The sequence below is a fragment of the Protomyctophum bolini genome (genome assembly GCF_963924005.1).
Source record: "Protomyctophum bolini genome assembly, chromosome: 7".
Taxonomy (NCBI): domain Eukaryota; kingdom Metazoa; phylum Chordata; class Actinopteri; order Myctophiformes; family Myctophidae; genus Protomyctophum; species Protomyctophum bolini.
The window spans coordinates 30,769,242-30,789,880 of NC_137868.1; the positions used below are offsets into that span (position 1 = coordinate 30,769,242).

Genomic DNA, 20,639 nt, shown 5'->3' on the forward strand with positions numbered 1-20,639 from the left:
ATGTTGTTTTTCTCACCTGGGCTACTTTGTTTTGTTATCAATTATTATCATTATTATTATTGTTATTATTATTACTTTGTAATACAAAATCTATATTGTTAACACAGTCTGTGCAGAACATCACAGAAAGAGACAGGAACATACATATTGCTGTTTGCACCTGTATAAGTGAGTAACAAGAAACCTCTCTTAATTGCATATGTATGGACAAAGCATGCTAGCTGTTTTTCAAGGCTCACCTCTCCTTCCCGCGTCCACGGTCGGCCATTTTGAGGGTACTTGATCTGGGTTTGCCTCTTCTTCTGGCCTCCATCAGCAAATTTACACAACAGTGGCTCTGCAGGGGCTAGAGAGAGAAGGCGAAGAGAAGAGTTAAATGTCAGGTATTCAATAACGGATTAACACTGAAGGATCAATCAGCGCGGTAGGGCAGAGCAATGCTGTCACATCAGCAATGACAAAATATGAAGCAACTGGCCCTGAATCCCTAGCCCCTGCATGTATCTATTCCTCCTACATCTTCCAATTAAACAATACCAGAGTTATGACTCCATCTAATGCTCATAACAAGTCTTTGACAAACCAGCTCTGACAAGAAAACAATGCCACTGGCTAAACATCAAAGCATCATTCCACTGCCATTCCATTGGCAACACAATCAGGCTTAGTTAACACGATAAATAACCCAACACAGTATATGACCCCATGGCTAGTGTGATAGTGGTCTCTCAGCACAATTCCTTTTCTGAACCTGAGAGACTTGATTCCCAATAGAATAATTTAATCCTCCCATACCAAAGTTCACAATGGATTAGCTTTGACTACTGCATATCAAGTCTCTTAAAGCCATACCAAGATGTAACATTCATATTTTGTCGACTTGTCATTACTTTGTTTGTCTGTATCGCAGTATTGCTCAAACATATATACTGCATAGCTGGGGAGGAACTTTGGTGGCTTTTGTTGTCTAGTTTTTTAATTTTAGCATGGAGTTATGGGTATGAGGTTTTTTAAAAGCTGTGCAAACGATTTGGGTGCTCTGCGTTATTATTTGGTGTTTCAACCATGTACTGACCAATCGAATATTGGATTCATTGCAAACGGACCACTAGGGGAAAAGCCCAATTCGTTTCTGATGGTTTTTGAAAATGTATGCCCATACCTAACACCATACCAAAAATCTAAAACTTGTCACCAAGTACATAATTGTTATGATTTTTGACATATAAAATCCCAGTTCATTTTAGCTCCCAGCTGCCATTGTGGACGCCATCTTGAAAATTATGCCTTTCCAGGGCGTGAATCTCGGTTGCGTCCGAGCATAGACATGGTAACGCCCCGCCTGCCTCTGATTGGCCTACCGACACTGCCCGTCTTGACTGTCCTCTGAGCTGGATAGCTAATATGGTGGATAGTCTGATGCGAGGTTACTCGGTGGTGGGAAATAATAGTAGTACGGTACAGTATATGATACAACAGTAACTTGTAACTATTTTATCAATTATCTTGGTTTTCAACCATACCTATACATATCAAATATTTGAGTCACTGCAAACTAGGGGCGCACCCAACACCATGCCAAAATTAATCAAAAGCCAAATCTTGGTGATTTCTCACGACTTCCTCCCCAGCTAGCAGTGTCCTAGTGACTAAGGATATTTTGGAATGCAACAAGTCTTTGTATTTATGTAACTTTGTATTTGTCTGTGGCATGCACTCACAAATAATAGTGTTTAAAGAAGTTGTCAAAGGTTGGTTATTGTGAAAAATATACCAGTGAAAGTTTATATCAAGGCGCACGGGTGGCGCATTGGAAAAGTTCCTGCCCACCACACCGTGTTTCTTTGTCGAGGGTCTGGGAGGGTGATAATATTGTCATTGCACATACTCGGGCTGAGGCCTGTAAGGAGTAGGGAGAAGGCTCAACATCCTCCTGGTGGGGGCTGCCAGGTGAGCCAGTAGGATAAAACAGCAGTGACAACACAACACAACAACATGTGTATGGGCAGGAATCAACTGGCATAGTGACTAAATTGGGGATAAAAAAGGGCATACAAAATCATTGGCTACTCTAAATAAAAACTATAGAAAAATGTAAATCAGTATATTTTTTCTTACTCCTACTCCAAGAAAATGACATATTCGCCTCAATAAAAGAGAAAAAGAAAAGGAGAACCTTGTGTGGCCAGATAAAGTGTACAGAGCTTAACGTTTAAACAAAGACATTTGGAATGCACGCTGCGGCCTGGGGGCTTTACAGTACATCTGAGAAATTCCTCTGTTTCTGAGTTTCCACATGGGTTAAGTAGAATGAAAATGAATGCTGTGTGATGCCAGCTTGAGGAGTGCCTTGTCATGCTGTTTAATCTTGGTGGCTCTCTGACACACTATAGTGCTGCTGATCTGATATCTCTCTTTCTTGTTTTCTTCCTCCTTCTATATACATTCATTAGTGTACGTGATTTTTTTTTAAATATTATATATACAGTATATTATTATTTTTGAGTTGCAACCACTCCAAGGAACAGCAATGTCCGTGTTCACCTATGTGTTCGCCTATGTGTGTGCCTATGTATGTGTTCATGAGCAGTAGCACCAGTATGACTGACTACCAGTAGGGGCGCTGTTGTGCCAGAAACCGAGAGAGAGAGAGAGAGAGAGAGATAGTATTAATGCTGTTGCCTGTTAATGAGAGAGAGAGGAGAGGAGGGGGGGGGAGTTGCACCACTCAGTTCACACGGGTGTGATTTTTTGTATACATTTAGAGTAGAGAATTATATTTACTCCCTTTTCTCCCAATCCTTCCCACACATTTCTGTGTTGCCACTGTAATTGTACCCTATACTGACTCACATGCCAGTGAGGAGCCCCCACTGCAGTGGCGTATCTACAACAAGGCGAGGCCAGGCGGCTGCCTGTCCAAATCCATTTCTACGTGGCCAAAATCCATACTGTACACTGAGAAAAAAAGAGAGGACAAACACCAGACGACGACACACCTTGCCTGTCCAAAATGTAATTCCTGGAAACACTATATATATACTGCCCCACTGGGAGGACGTAGCGCCTCTGTCCTACTACTCCCGTTCAATACTCCCTGCTGACTGGTGCCACCCCTGCTGTAGGAGTCACTAGCACAGCGACAGAGATTGTCCTCCCCGCCCAGCTTCTCTCAACCGAGTGCGAGCCCAATTGTTAATATTGACACTTGGCAAGCTGGATGCACAGCGATGGATACAAATCATTAGACTCTGTGATGGTTGACAGGTACTTTACCCCTCCGCCACCCGTCCTTCAGTGGAGTTAACACGGATCTGTTTCTAAACACAACAAATACATTCTGCTGCTTATGAGGGCATGTGTGCCTGCCCTCCACCCCACTCCCATGCCAACGCACACACACACACACACACACACACACACACACACACACACACACACACACACACACACACACACACACACACACACACACACACACACACACACACACACACACACACACACACACACACACACACTCACACACACACACACACACAATGCAGTGTGTTTTGATTGAGCAGGCTGACAGACAAAGAGACAGGGACATAGAAAACAAGCTGACAGCTTGTCAGCTTGTCAGTGATACTTATTTTTCCTCAATTGTTTTCAAAGTTCCGCACAAAAAGCTAGCAGGAATTCCTGTAGATCTAAGATTTGTTTTAAATTTGTCTGTCAGTTACAGAAACGGAGGCATTGATAAACAGTGCTGAATTTAATCAGTTATTTTTGTTTACGTTGACAACTTGCTGAGAGGAAAAATTTCCTGCATTGGCACCACAGCAAACTCTCATTTCCCTGGCTCAGTTTTTAATTAGGGATGACATAACAGTGCAGTATGGTACATTTTAAAGCACATTTTAAACTGGGTAAAGGAGAAAAGGGTACGACACTGTCGTACAACTAAGTAGGGCATTCGTTTACGAAGAAAGTTTAATTTAATTATGGAGATACAGTATATAGGTTTCTGCTGGACAAGGACGATATTCACAACTTCCACATATTTTTGTCATTCAATTATTTTGTATTAGAACCAATGCTTCCATTAAGGTTGTAGTAGACGAGGAAGGTATAAAAGCACAATTGAGCTATCATATCCAGCTATAGCATATATAATACAGCATTGGATAATCTAATGAACATATATGAAGTGATCTCTCTGTCCCATACTGACGTGCACACAGTGCATGTAAGTGGAGAAGACGGACAGTTATAGCCCTGCAGAGAGGTCTTTTGAACTATTGACCCTCAAGAATGGTCAGTATGGTACCTTCTGACTGGGACAGCATCAAATCCTGCATGCCCTTGCTGGCAGGATGACAGAAACCATTCACTTCAACCTCTCACACTTACAAGGACAAGGAACCAAAGAAGGATCTCTGATGAGAGGGTCTTGGCCACATCCCTACCAGGACACACCGCTCCCAAAGGTTGACTCACAGGCTGCCATCCCTGCCGCTCTGACCTGAGCGTCCCAGGCACTACGACAAAAGGCTCAGGGGTCCTCCAGACCCACCCTTGCCACCTGCCTGCCACGCTATCCCTCTCCCTCAGAAGACAGACGACCACCAAAGTCTGCCTCTCACTCAAAGCTCAAAAGACCTACGATCTTAGGAAAGTGAATTGCATTGTATCAGTTACCAAATCATGGCTAAAAGACATTATTATCATTTCATTATTATTTGATTTGTTTCTTGCCGGAACTCTTGTTTAATTACTATCCATTTCATGAGTTTGTCTAGCTTATGTGGGATTTAAATAAATTGATTCATTTTGAATAAACCAGACTGTTCATTTGCTCAAGAGTTGATTTACTATAAGGGTTGTCGACACATGCAAAGTGTCAACAATTCCGTAGATTTATTAAGATAAAATAATAACTGATTTTATATTTTTAATTATTTTATTGGTGATTGGTTAAATACAAATTAATCTTATGCTTATTCCTATAAGCTCATTTCAATGGTGCCCTTTTAAATTCAGATTGATTTTGACTCTTAATTTTGAAAACTCATAATTCAGATTTATGATTAATTATTTCATAATTATGAATTCCTCTGACATAAAATCTACAAGATTAAACCTATATGATACTACAAGGTGAATCCCCAACTAACATGATGTTGTCAGAGGCACATGTCTTAAGGTGCAGACATATGGTGCATGTCAAAAGCAATAAGGAATTAGCATATTGCCAGAAATGCACAGACATACACAGTGGACACAAACAAACACAGGCACATAAAGGAGCAGCGTCTCCATATCTGAGCTGAGACTGTGAAACAGCTCCAGCCAATAAACTGTCCCAGTGCTGCAGGACAAGAATAATAAAACAATAAGCCAGGTTACAGGGAAACATGAAAGCATGACTGCACACGCACACGCACGCACGCACACACACACACACACACACACACACACACACACACACACACACACACACACACACACACACACACACACACACACACACACACACACACACACACACACACACACACACACACACACACACACACACACACACACACACACACACACACACACACATCTGGGGTGATGTGTGTGGCAGTCCAAAGCCACAGAGCCGGGAGGATAAAACTATATTGGATATTTTATGGGCAGAATTTCTGGCTTTTTAGATTTTTCTCTTGTAGTCTCTTTTTTGTTGCCTCAGATGTTTATTGGTTGCTTTTCAGAGGCTGTGCCAGGTGGCCAATACAGAGTTGCAGGACATTTAGAATTGGTCCCCAAACGGTTCCTGAGGAATTGCTGATATATATTTTTTGTAATCTTCTTTTTTCTTTCGATTTCATATGAAGCTACCAGCTGGTCTATGCGTAGAGCAATTCACCGGCAAAGAATGGAGAAAGCTGCTAAAAAGCCGCCATTACAAAGATAGTAGCAATCCATTAGGAAGACAGGACTGAACTGAAATGGAGTGAGAGACAGAGAATGAAGCCCCATTTACACTTACGGTACATCATATGATGGTGTCCCAAGCTGGAAACAGCCGATCTACAACTTACATCATATGATGGTGTCCCAAGCTGGAACAGCCCATCTACAGTCCCATCTAAGTGTGAGCTTGTTGATCTGCTATTTTCGGCGCATACATTCATTTAAATTAAAACAATACAAATGCACAGGGAAAAGTAATAACAAGAAATTTAGACAGATCGAGGCACAACGATTCTACCTTACAGCCATTAGTATACAGATTAAAATCTACCGTTAGTGCACACTGCGCAGTCAATATTCATTGACTGCCATTGAAGAATATATTCATCATTTCAATCCAAGGCACACACCGACATTGATGTTTCTTTTGTCATGTGGTGTTTTCAGTGGTTTACATGTGAGTCAACCCAGATCTTCAGAGGAAGAATACAGCCAGAAATGACATCATCACAACATTTCCAGCGTAATAATAAAATAACAAAAACGCTGGCAAGGGCTTCAATAGACAATGTTTTAACTGTTAATGAGTTAATGAGGTAAAGAGATACAGGGACACACCCAGTATACAGTAAATGGACTGCATTCATATATACAGGGTCTATAGTCTCTAACCCCTCAAATGCACTTTGCAATGTACATCGCATTCATTCATTCACAAACAAAATAATGGTTGAGCACCCATTACAAATGACACGTTACAATTCGATAAACATTCACTCACCCACAACGGAGGCATTCACACAAAGCACCAACCTGCGGGTGCAGTTATGCCTGATTTATACATGGCGCATTGCGTCGTGCACCCACAATAGCTGGTCTACAAGCTCACGGTTTGATGTGTTAAATGAGCTTGTAGATCTGTTATTTTCATGAGTTTCGCAACCGGGGAGACCGCAACATTTCGCTTTAGGGTCTCAACCGTGCACCCGTTCGGTGATTTGCTCAAGGACACTTTGACATGGAGTCAATGGAAATGTGTTGACAATGATTAATATATTCGGATGGTTAGCTCAACCGTCTGGGCACCTAGGCTGCTAAACCAGCCTGACGGCGTGCCGCAGGTTCGACTCCCGATCCCGACGGCCTTTGCCGCATGTCATCCCCCCATTTCTCTCCCCATTTCCTGTCAGTCTACTTTCAACCTATCAATAAAGGCAGAAAAAGCAACAAAAAAATATCTTAGAGAAAATGATTAATATATAGACCCACACCTGTACTCAAATGAAGTAAAAAAAAAACTGAATGCAACTGAAATTAAGAGTTTACATAGTACACATGCATGCCTAAACTTTCCTTAATGATGGTTTCAGTATTTATTTATGATGTATTTTCTCTATTGTAGAGGTATTGTATTGGGGGTGGGGAAGGGGAAAGGGTCGCGAGACATGGCCAAAGCATTTCCGGGGGTCCCGAGCCAAAAACGTTGAGAACCCCTGCCTTAATCCACCCCAATTGAAGGTTTTCTTGCAGGACCCGCAGGTCACAAATCAACAAGACACATTTCTCAATAGAATACATAACATTGAATTAAAATGAGACCAGATGGGAAAATGAGAAGTCGTTCATATAATTGAGATGCAGTATGGGAAAATTGAAATTTAGCCCCGGGAATAAAGAAAATAAATGTGGAATTGTTAATGGGGGAGTGTCCTTGTCTGCTTGACATTCAGCATCAAAGAGGGAAATATTTTTTCTTAAGTGAAGTCGTGAGAGGGAATTCCATCATGTCTCGTCATGTAGGCTAAGTGCTCAAGCCTCCTCATCCTGTAGAAATGTCAGTTTAGCTCCATTTGGTTCCGATTCAAGAAGGATTACTTCAGTTTAGGATAAGTGCCCTCAAAATGACTCTTACTAACACCTATCCTCAGAGGGCTCTTTTTGTCGTGCTTGTGACCCCTTTCAATTTACCCACCATTTACCGAAGCATCAAACTGAAATCTGTTCCCATTTATGAAACCATTGAGGCATTTCTGCCAATGAATAGGGAACAAATGGCTGGTGACCGAGGACATTAGTAGATATTATACATCAGGCCGCACGCTCCTTTAAAAGCCTCCTGATTATTATTGAAACAATTGGATATTGATGGGCCTCGTCTGAGCCAACTCTCTCCATTGTTGTTCTCCGTCTGTCCCTCCATTAGTCGAGAACAAAGTACTATTAAAAAGCATGCCGTATAATTGCGACAGTAGGTTGCAGTTTACTAGGAAAACCTGAACGAGACGTTCGTCACGCCTCCATATATGGCCAATACAGATTTCATTCAAAATGTTGATCTGACCTCATCAAACCCTGTACACTCAAGACACGCTCGTCGCTCCATATATGGCCAGTACAGAATTAATTCCATATGTTGATCTGACCTCATCAAACCCTTAGATCTCCATATATGGAGCTGGCCTGTTCTGACATTTCCATATGTTGATCTGACCTCATCAAACCCTGTAGGTGATACAGGGTGTACACTATATATGAAGCTGACCCAGTACACCACCATCAGTCACACTTGACTTGACCAAGTTAATTGGTATACAACACATGGATCTCTATAATATGTGGAGCTGGCTATCATCACCTGGATCTCCATCACAACACTGACCTCATCAAACCGTGGATAGCCATACATGGAAAAGAGCATCAACTAGATCTGCATATATGGAACCGGCCAGCAACTCTACATCTGACCTCACGGACACCAGATTAATAGTTTAACTCTAGCTCTGGTCCATAGCTCTAATGTGTTTCATTTAGAGCTATGTTACTCTCGAGTTGCGGGGCTCGCATGAATGCATACCAGCCTCTTGTCTTTAGCGTAAATAATAAGAAAGGTGAGTTGTGTCATTAGAAAGCCTACTTTCCTTAGTGGACGCACTCTGAGCCCCCCACCACACGTATAAACGGTACTTTTTTTTCCACGGTGGAAACAAAATCCCCTTTTGGCCAAAAAGTACCGTTTATATGTGTGGTGGGGGGCTCAAAGTGCTTCCACTAAGGAAAGTAGGCTTTCCCACCTTTGTTTTGGTGAGTAGCAAAAACGTTATTTTTATTTATGCTAAAGACGAGAGGCTGGTCTGCATTCATGCAAGCCCCGGAAGTCGAGAGTAACATAGCTCTAAATGCAAAGCATTAGAGCTCTATGGACCAGAGCTAGTTTAACTCCTGCTTCTGTGCCGTATTAAGAGCTCTGTTGTTTCAGCATGACCTCAGGGTGTCTTACTGGTGCATATACTGTATGAATTTACACATGCGCTTGCGCGCGTGCTCTCATACACACACACACACACACACACACACACACACACACACACACACACACACAAACACAGGGAAATAGAGCAATCGAGGAAGAAAAGAGACAAAGAGCGGTGAGGGAGGAGTATTGGTTGCAGAGAATAGACGGCAAATGAACAGAAAGAGCGTGTAAAGTCGAGATGAGAGAAGGGAAGAGTGTGAGAGAGAGTGATGTGAGTGCAAGCAAAGAAATAAAAGATAATTCCCTATTCTATTCCACAGCAGTTCTCTAGTTGACTGAATGCAGTAGATTAGGGCTCTGTGGTTTTGTTTGTGCTGTGTCCTGTAAAAACACATCAGATACAATGGTTTGTAAATTAATTCCTATGGTGAATGAATAACAATGGGAATTATTGGGCTGCATGAATATAAAAGAGGCTTATCAAGCAATGTGCATGTGTGTGTGCCCGCGTGTGCATACATGTGTGCGTGCACATGTGTGTATGAAAAGCATTGCAATCAAAACATTGCAAAGGTCTTTTATTAACAAGTAAAAGGGGAGAATAGAAATAGAAATACAAAGTGAAATAGAACATGAAAACACAACTCAGAATATAAGCAATTGGTGTTATGAAGACAGACTCAGAAGTCTTATTTGTACAGTTGTGAAAGTCTTGCTCATTTGCAAATCCAAGATTGTCTTAAACTGAGTAGAAGGAATTCTGTTTTGAGTGCATTTCTACTGTAAGCATATTAGTGAAACAACCCAACTGAAGAGAAATTTGACGTTAGTTTCCATCTAAATAAATAAATAAAAAGGAGGCAAACCAGACATGGTTGGTTGATCTGCAGATAAATCTATTAAGCCAAGATCCATTTGTTTCCAATCGGCTTTCTATATTAGAAGCTGACAAATTGAATTGGCCATCAAAACAAATTCTGCGTGAGATTTATACTAGCAGGGCTTGGCTTGGTGTGATGGGGTCGTGGTGAAACGACCATAGACGCCAGTTGTAAGCTGAATGATATCCCTTTAACTGTGCTGATGCTGGCTCTATCTAACAGCATTGGGGGTTGGAGCATGTGTTATGAATGCAAAAGATAACAGAAGTATGACACATAGAATGTGAGCATTCATCACTCTTGAAGATAGGAAAATCATAGTTCACAGCGGGAGACTGCCTCAGCGTTGTAATATTCATGCGATTATGCAGGCTAGTAATATACGATTGTCACAGTAAGCCCCCCCAACACAAATACGTGTTCTAAACTATTCATCAGAAAAACGCACATGGAATTAGGCTAGTATTAACATTTTGGTCTTCAGAAAAAGAAAGAGTAGCAGCCATACTTATCTTATACCAATATTTCATCTCTGAGGCTGTGGATCTACTCTTTCATACCGGTGGAACTAAGGGTTCTTTTTGGTTCCACTTTGCTCTTTACTGTGGGGAAATCTCAGTGACAATCCATGTATGTTCAAGATATTGTGCACACTCTTAATCGCAATGGTTGTGCCAATACATTTGTAACAACTGTATGTACCACCCAGATGAGACATCTCCAGTCTAGTCTAGATATCCATTCTGCATGATACAGATCTATGCAATAGACAGGAAGCGCTGGATCAATGTAGTTCCTGTTAATGAATGCTGATGGGAGCTGTAGTCATGTGATCAATACAGACGTAAATCTGCAGCGTAGATGGTGAAATATGACTGTGGTCTATCCATACATCAGCATGGTTGGATAGGTCGTGGAATTAATCACACACATCCACTCACCCACGCACGCACCCATGTGCACGCACGCACGCGCACACGCATGCACGTGCATATACGCACACACAGGGCTGTGTTTCACCATTCATTATGCAAAATCGTAATTTCTTGAAAATAAATCTTGAAAAATCTAAGAAATTCCATGAATTAGCCTAGAAAACAAAATTAATGTTTAAAAATAGCCAATTGTATAGCTTGGAGATCTGCAATTTTTGGGAACCACTGAACAATGGTGTTGAATACTTGACTATAATAGCATCCACTTTTCCAGGTGTATCTTCACATAACCTGCCACATAATTAGCTCATTAACATGCTTGCTCACTATAGCAGGACGCCAAGTATTTAACCACATGAATCCTAGCATCCCTTGGTGCATGTAACTGTTGTAAACTCTAAGTACTGGACCCTCATCTGGTTTGACAGACAGGTAGTGTGTGCCGGCTGGGTGGTGTGTGACAATCCGGTTGAAGTATACCTTGGTACGGCGGCGGCGGTCGACGGGCCCGGGAGAACAATAACGCGACACGAGACAGTATCACGCTAAAGGTTCACAAAGTTTATTACACACTGGAAATATATAGAGCTGGATCCTAATGACGTGACACAACACTTGAGACATAACAACCGCTAACTGCAGCAAGCTGACCTTGCTGTATGAGATGTCACCAGTAGCTAACTATAAAGTATGCTACAGTTCAGTCAGACAGTCAGTACACCAGTAAGACGCGCAAACGCGGGAAGCGAACGCAGCTCGTACATATTTGGGTTTTTTTAAGATTTATTTTTAAGTTATTATTTTTTTAAGTTAAGTTATTTTTAAGTTAAGTTTTTAACTTAGCCATAACCATATAAGGAGTCCCCAAAGCAGCTATACGTCCAAATATGGAGTGTGTTGCAACAAATCACTCAGCTCCATGGGCACAAAGGGGACACACACACACAGACAGACAGACAGACAGACATGATCTGCTAGGTCTCATAGTAAGTGCTCATTGCATTCGCAACAATACATTATCAAGTACACTGTGCTCTCACGTACAAGTACACAGCCATGGGCGATCAGATTACAACAGTAACAATGGAATAATATTTGGGGGAAACAGGCAAACATTCACAGAAAAGACCTGCAAGCGATGTCACGCGTTGTGAGTATAGTACAGACCCCTGGGTGAACCAGGCCAAAGAAAAAATATTTTTGCACAACTTGTGCCAAACTTAAATGCTTAAAATAATATCTGATAAATAAGCGTAAAGCTGGATAAAGTTGCTCTGTTATCTCTCTTCTCATAGCCTGTTCCCTTTAGTGTTCCTGCCTTCAGTCTTTTGTTTGACAAAGGAACAATCAACTGGCTATTGGACATATGCCAGACATTTTGTACAATCCATTAGAACAAACATCACAGGTAATTTGTACTGTAAGTGAAACAGCCACGGATATGGTCATAATTCAATAGATCAATGTGAGTACTCTGTGGCAGGGTGGTAAATATACTGGCTTGCTATTCCTATACCTGCTAATATTGTTAGCTATACTGTAACAGTTTTTGTCATTAATGTTAGCTTAGTTTCAAATACAGTAGAACCTTTACGCACTTTGTTCTACAAGCTTCTTTGTTGCCATGGTAGAAAAATAAATTAATATGAAATTCTGTGTAAAAGAAAGAAGGAAAGGTCCTTCTTTCTTTTACACAGAATTTCATATTCAATGACACGTGAAGGATAGAAGCATCATGCAATTCAATTAATAGAAATACTGTATATCTGGACCAAGCTGGGAATGAGTCAGTGGCACTGGACAGCAGCAGTATAAATCAACTGGCAATGGCTTCAGAGACACATAATTGCTCACTCCATATTGTGTGTGCGAGAGTGTGTGTGTGTGTGTGTGTGTGTGTGTGTGTGTGTGTGTGTGTGTGTGCGTGAGTGCGTGCGTGTGTGTGTGTGTGCTTGCGTGCGTGCGCGTGTGTGTGCGTGTGTGTGTGTGTGCACGCTCGCGTGCATGCATGCATGTGTACGAACACATGCGCGTGCGTCTTTCCTTAAGTAGACAGACAGACAGACAGACAGACAGACAGACAGACAGACAGACAGACACACACACAAGCATATAGACAATATAACACATGGGAGAGCAACAATTAAAATGCATCCTTTCAGTAGTAACTAATAACTCACACAGTGACATAGACGCATAGGTACGCACGGCTGGAGAATCAAACCCGCTATACTCGCTGACAGGCATCAGAAGTACGCACCTTAACCACTCAGCTATGGGCACCCCTTTCAATGCCGCTACACACATGCAGTAGATGCACGCGCACACACGCACGCACGCACACACACACAGGCACGGCCACAGGAACACACATACACAGTAAAGACACAGGGTGCAGATTGATGCAGAGATAGATGGGATGATCTATCATCCACCTGTCTACCTGTCTGACACCAATGCACGCTACACCTCACTGGCAATACAGTGTGTGCATGTGAGTGTGCATATGCGTGTGTGTGAGTGTGTGTGTGGTTGTGTGTGTGTGTGTGTGTGTGTGTGTGTGTGTGTGTGTGTGTGTGTGTGAGAGATAGTGCGACACAAGCCACACGTCACAAATCATCCTGTCACAGTATGGGTCGTACTGCTCTACCCCATCTCTCTCTCTCTCTCTCTCTCTCTCCCATACTTTCTTTGATCTCTACACTGTTCAATGCGTCCCTCTCCTCTCCTCTCCTCTTCATCTCTATCCCGTCCCTGCATCCTCACTCACTCACTCTTCTGTTCCATTCTGTGTCACATTCAATTTCATTCTCTCTATCTCAGCTTCCCGATTCTTCCTTCTCATCCTTCCTCTCTTATCTCACATTTAGTCACCTATACTCGGCCCTTTCCTTCTCTGTTTCTCTCTCATACGCAAGCTTGCTCACGCGCGGGGGCACACACACACACACACACACACACACACACACACACACACACACACACACACACACACACACACACACACACACACACACACACACACACACACACACACACACACACACACACACACACACACACACACACACACACACACACACACACACACACACACACACACACACACACACACACACACACACACACACACACTTGTCTGTGTTAAGCGCATTGGATAAGGGACCATCAGGGGTGATTGTTGCTGTGTGTTTGTGTGCGTGCGTGTGGTGTATGCATAAGAAAGCATGCTTGTGCGTCTGTGTGTTTCAATCCGTGTAGAGTGAAGGAATTAGATACCATAGCACAACATGAGAGGAGAGGAGAGGAGAGGAGAGGAGAGGAGAGGAGAGGAGAGGAGAGGAGAGGAGAGGAGGAGGAATTACCTGTCATGCCTGGAGGGGTTTTGAGAAACTTCCCATTGAAATGTTGAATGACCACATCACACTTCTCTGTTGACTCCATCCTGGCAGGCAGACAGACAGACAGACAGACATGATCATTCATCACAATCAATTTATCAATAGTTCACTATACAGTATAGGGCTATTTCTTCTATAGTGCTATAGGCTACTGTGTGTGTGTGTGTGTGTGTGTGTGTGTGTGTGTGTGTGTGTGTGTGTGTGTGTGTGTGTGTGTGTGAGAGAGAGAGAGAGAGACAGAGAGAGAGAGAGAGAGAGAGATCGAGAGTGAGAGACAGAGAGACGTCTGTTTGTCAATTTAAAAGCCTCATTCAGCATGTTCTGTTGTTTGTCACGTCACCTCTGTGTGGCTCTATTCAGCTCCACTCACCCAATCATGGCTCAATAGCTAATTGCCTGCTTGGCAAGCATAGCCTGAATGTGTGTGTGTATATGTGTGTGTGTGTGTGTGTGTATGTGTGTGTGTGTGTGTGTGTGTGTGTGTGTGTGTGTGTGTGTGTGTGTGTGTGTGTGTGTGTGTGTGTGTGTGTGTGTGTGTGTGTGTGCGTCTCAGTTACACGGTGGAGTGTGCCAGTGATTAGAGTGCAATCGGGGTTCCATTCAGGGTCATCAGCTATGTAAAGAAAACCCCTGTGACAACTCAAATCTCTCTCTCTCTCTCTCTCTCGCACACACACACACACACACACACACACACACACACACACACAGGGAGAAGGGGCCATGGCTACTGAAGTGTGTAAGTGTGTCATTAGAGCGGGTCCTTAGAAGTCGGCTGACAAGTATTAGCTGTTAGTGTAGCATTGCTTCTCTCACAGTCATTGTGTGTGTGTGTGTGTGTGTGTGTGTGTGTGTGTGTGTGTGTGTGTGTGTGTGTGTGTGTGTGTGTGTGTGTGTGTGTGTGTGTGTGTGTGTGTGTGTGCGTGCGTGCGTGCGTGCGTGCGTGCGTGCGTGCGTGCGTGCGTGCGTGCGTGCGTGCGTGCGTGCGTGCGTTCGACTGCATATACCTGGCAAAGCCAACCCCTCTGCTCAGTCCATTGGCGTCTCTCAGGATGCGTGTGGAGATGACATGACCGAAGGCCTTCAGCATGTTCTCCAGCTCCTGCTCATCCATAGTCACTGGTAGGTTGGAGATGTACAGGTTGGTGGGATCCTGCTCCTGTTGCTGCAGGTGGACAGAGAATGAAGTGAAGGAGGGTTAGTTGCAATATTATTAACCACTTAAACCGTATTGTAGGCCTACTTTGCCGCCCGGGGTTACCTAGGGGTGTAGACTTGATTCCCTCCTTTTTGACCTTTAATGAAATGCATTTTATAGCGCTTTTCCAAGTGCTCAAAGCGCTTCACAATGGTTCAAGGAGGTGAAGCGGCGAATAGTCGACGCCAGCGTCCTCACTTCTCACATTCACACACCAATTAGTTCCATATCCAACAGTATTATAAGGGTTAGGGTCAATGTAAATATTATTCACTGCCAATATTTCAGGCTTCTTCAGGGCAAATAATAAGAACAAAAATGTTGCTGGAAGTGTTTTGGATTAGAGTTGTCAATCACATATATATGCACATTTACATAGTGATGTAATTCTTATTTCATTGTATTTTTGTACTATTTTATTGCTACTTATTTTGGTATACTATTGACATTTCTTTGCTATCTTCTTTTGCTGCTGCAATGTTGACGTACAACATTGACACTACCACCAAATGCATTCTATGTACTGTCTGCTGTAGCAGTGAATGTTACAAGAGACCCATTTTAATTCAGGACACAGACACGTATAGCGCTTCCCCCACTTGAAATATAAATGGCAGGCTTCCCTAAAACTAAACAGTTCATTGCAGTTGCAGAGCACCACCTCCCCACTAAAAATCCCTTTAAGTGAAGAGAACCCCTCCTCTACCCTTCAGGATTCATAGAAATTCACAGAGTTGCATTCAAAGTTTTGTCAGGAATGCAGAACGCCCCTTTTGAAGTGTCTCTCAGCTATTTTCACTGGCCTACTTCAGTTATTTGTTCTCTTTGGCAACAGAGATGAGTTGATCCTCCATGGGAGACCATAGAAATGTGTGTGCGCGACTGCGTATGCGCGTGCATGCAAAGTGTATGCATATGAATGAGGGGTGAAGAACAGGGGTGGATGGAGGGCACCATTTCTTTCACATTTTGTATTCAGCAGTGAGAGGCTGGTAGATTGAGTCAGAGAGAAATGCAACAGGGGATCACAGTATACATTCAGCAGATTATAAATACACAGACCATGACTTCCAAGCCCCATATTCATGACCCCATAAGGCTGCAAATATCTCCACCCACCCTGTAGACCTTTCTACATAGTTCTGCTGAGTTTACTGCTGTGTGGCTGGCTTGCCTTTTGTATAACTAGAGGTTCGGGCCTCTATGCGGCCCTCACATCTATCCTAGGCCCTCACAAGGGGGTCTCAAATTGCAGGTACCACTTCTTTGTGGTGTAGAGCGAGAATGTAGTAGCGCCATAGAGAATCTTGTGGACCAGACCCATTGCAAGATGCTGTCGTCAACCTTAAGCCATTCCAGCCTGTCAAAATGGGCAGGGGTGAGGTGGGTTCGGGGAGTGAGGCCAAGTAGTAGCTTGACCAATTTGTTTTGGGAAGTCTGGAGCCTTGTTTTAAGGGCCTGTGAGGTGCTGTGTGGTACCAAGAGGTTCATGCATAGTGGAAGAAACCTTGTACGGGCTCCTACACTGTAAGCAATGCACCTGGTTCATCCAATGTGATTGTGATGTCCATGTCAAATAAATACACTTACTAAACTAAACTAAACTAAACTAAACTAAACAAATGAACATAACTACAACATCAACTAGGTTAAAGGGATATTGATATTAAAGAGAATTTGTAGATTATGTAGTCTACATAATCTACAAAATTCTCTTTAATATCAATATCCCTTTAACCAAAAGAAACTCCTCCGTGACATTCTCTCTAGTGTTTGAAGTGGGAATACATTTCAACGTCCTCAGTGACTTAAGTTCCCTAACAAAGACTAGAACACGTTCACTGGCACGCACATATTGCGCGCGCAGTGCGCACACCAGATAATGAGGGCCAGATATCCCCACATTTGAACTTGTAGAACTTGAGAAATTGACCTTATATAAAGACCATTTTCTGCACAAGAAAAATGTTGTTTTCATGCTTAACATAGATTTAAAGAGCTAAGGGTACAATTGCGTAAAACGTGCGAGCATGTGTGAGTGCAAGCACTCTACCCTAACCCTGAGAGAAGATGTCTGGTTTTCATTGTGGAATGTTAAAATGACATTTTAGGGCCTAGGGCCTAGGCATTTGGCTTATTCAGAGCGACTTGCAAAGTACAAGGCCAGTGCAGTAAGTGGCATGAACCTTTGACAACCAACAATAGGATTAAGTATTCAAGGAATTAGAGTGTTAAGAAATCAATGTACTGATAATAAACAGGATAGCAAGTAGACAACATATCTATCTAAATAACAAAACTAGTCACTCATCACTTATACCCTATATACTGTACTTTATTGTATAATTCGTACAAGCTCACAATGCATCACGTAAGCTTCTAAAGCTGTTATTCTCACTATTTTTGCCTATAATGGCATTCTCAAAATTGGGTTGAAAGTAGACAAGCGGGGGGGGGGGGGGGGGGTTGGGCTCCCTGAAATCAGATTGTCCAGGGTTGGATGTCCACCCTACTGTACGGCTCTGAATGTTGGAGATGAAGATGAACAGAAGACAATGTCCACAAGCCGTCAGCCTTCTAAACAAATAGCCTACAGAAACTAGAATATTCCATCTCCGACCAACATCTACTTGGCTGGTGCAAACAAGATAAAATGGCCACAACATAGCCAAACTTGGCCTTCACATGGACACCAGGCGTAAATGTAAAAGAGGCCGACCCGAGAGCACCAGGACAGTGGAAGTATTACTCCTGTGGTACTACTGTATAAAGACACTTTGTTGCTGCCCTACATGCCAGCAGGCATACAAATGACACCACGTAAGGGTGGAATGTCTGAGTTAACAATGTTCTAAACCCAGTGTGATCAGAGTCATCAATGCCCTCTGGATGCCCAGCATGGGATTTTCCATTAAGAAAAGGTCATAGGAGGATGAGTGGAGCAGAATGTCTTTGTTTGAAACCTAAAGGTCCTGACTCACTGAGAGAGTCAGTGGTGGGAATTACCCTTCATTTCAGTGGAATGTCATTTGTTCACGTTCACTACAAAGATGAGTTCAGATGTTTCTTTTGTTTTTCGTTTTTCCCACCCATGCAGCCTATCACTTGGAGAAAGTGTAACAGCTATGCCTTTAGTCCAAATTAAATTCATATTTTCAGTCTTTAAACCTTTCAGATGGGCATGGGCGTGTGACGCAGACGTTGTAGCCTGGATCAACAGCAGGTGTGCTCACGCAATCCAATCCGGGTCTAGTCAGTCGCAGGTATGTGCACAAAATGAGCATGCACGCCACAATGTCATGGGAGTGATGGGACAGCGCCCACGACGTCAATACGCTTGCGTTGTCGTCCCTCAACTTCTCCGTGCGTACAAACAAAAACCTGCAGACCTCTCGTTGAAAATGAATTACTGCCCATCTGAAGGACCTTAACTGGGTTGTAGTATACCTCAAAGAGGAAAGACATCTGAAGGACCTTAACTGGGTTGTAGGTACCTCAAAGAGGAAAGACATCTGAATGGACCTTAACGGGGTTGTAGAGGAAAGACATCCGGCAAGCCAGCTGGGCCATCTGTCACCGATCACAGTCTTGTCATTTAAACAAAACATTAAATGTTGCATGGCAACAAATTAATGACACAAAGAATGACACAAAGAATACAAAGCAAAGCAAAAACAAAGCTTGGAGTGAGCACAACATAATGTCATCCAGACAAATCATCAGCTCCACTTATTTAAATTGTAAATATAAGCTTTGGTCTTTGGCATCATCCGTGACAAAGTATAACCAAATATTAATTACAACTTCTCCTGTAATCGGATCATAAATGGCTGACTAAACAGAAGCCACACAGAATTAACTTTTCTCCTTTTTAGGCATCACTGAACAGAAAAGATCTCCAGAGATACTGTAGGACTCTCTGTCCCTGTGCCTTTCTCTGTAACTACTGAGCAGTAGATCTACAGTACCTAGGGCAACAGTAGCTCAGGATGTAGAGTGGCCATCTTGGAAACGGAAGGTTCCTGATTCCATTTGATAAATGCAATGAGCTTTGGCGAAAGCCTCCCTCCACCCCACAAATGATAGAGTTTGCACAAAAACAAATTTCACCCACTGTTTCATTGGTTTATTGGTTTGGACAAATAAATGTGGAAGTATAGGCTATATGCATGTACAAGCGATTAGCCAGTGGAATAAATGCAACCATTTAAGCTAACAAAGGGGGTGGCATGTACCCTCTCCTCGGTCAAATGATCTAGCAGGGATTTATCCTTTGCATAAATCATTATATAACCGAGAGTACAACTTCCTCCTCGCATGATCTTCATTCAGAAAAGGAGGGGTGGGCGAGTGGGAAGAGGGCCACAAAATTAACAACGAGGTGAGTGACTGGAATATTAAACATGACCACATCTCTAGACACCGGCGTCCTATAAAATACAATTACTTGTTAAAGTTGCTGGGCGATGGGGATATGAAATGAGGTGCCTCTGAGCACCCACACATTAAATGAACTTCGCATGACTTTGCTCAAAGTTAGCGTCTGCCGACTGCCGGTGATCTCTCACTCTGCATGCTGCAAATGACTCACCTCTCTCTCTCTAATGCCCTCTCTGTGTCTTTGTCTCTCTATTTTTGTCTGCCTGTCTCTCTCTCTCTCTAACATCTGTCTGGAGCTGGAAGCAGATTCACCCCAACTGTGCCTCTACCTGGCTGTGCAACCAGCCAGCCTGCCAGCCAGTCAGCCTGCGTTTTCAGCCCCATTAAACCTCATTGCTGCATCATTACAGTGGGGCTTATGCCTGGCATCATACTACTTGCTGGTTAGCTTTCTATAGCAACACCTGTTGTGGAGCAAGAGTGTAAACAGAGGGCAAAGCAGTGGTTAAACAACTGTGAAGAACACCAGCTGAGACGGTAAATCAGATTAAATGAGGTGGCATTTTAATGTGAAATATCTCCGATAATCTGTCTCGCAGCTCAAGCAGCGACACTTCACATTCAAGCTAATGCGTCAGCCCACTGTAG

The 20,639-nt window shown here is 42.9% G+C and overlaps 1 protein-coding gene across 3 annotated transcripts in view; it reads right to left on the reverse strand.

Moving 5' to 3' along the window:
* Window positions 1–20,639, reverse strand: part of rbms3 (RNA binding motif, single stranded interacting protein) — a 142,434-nt gene that overhangs the window by 40,937 nt on the left and 80,858 nt on the right. For all 3 annotated transcript variants that reach the window (XM_080768912.1, XM_080768911.1, XM_080768913.1), the window contains exons 5-7: window positions 15,421–15,578; window positions 14,378–14,457; window positions 240–346 (exon numbers count right to left, since the gene is read on the reverse strand). In XM_080768912.1, coding sequence (XP_080625038.1) covers window positions 240–346; window positions 14,378–14,457; window positions 15,421–15,578 — 345 coding nt within the window. The remainder of the gene's footprint in view (window positions 1–239; window positions 347–14,377; window positions 14,458–15,420; window positions 15,579–20,639) is intronic.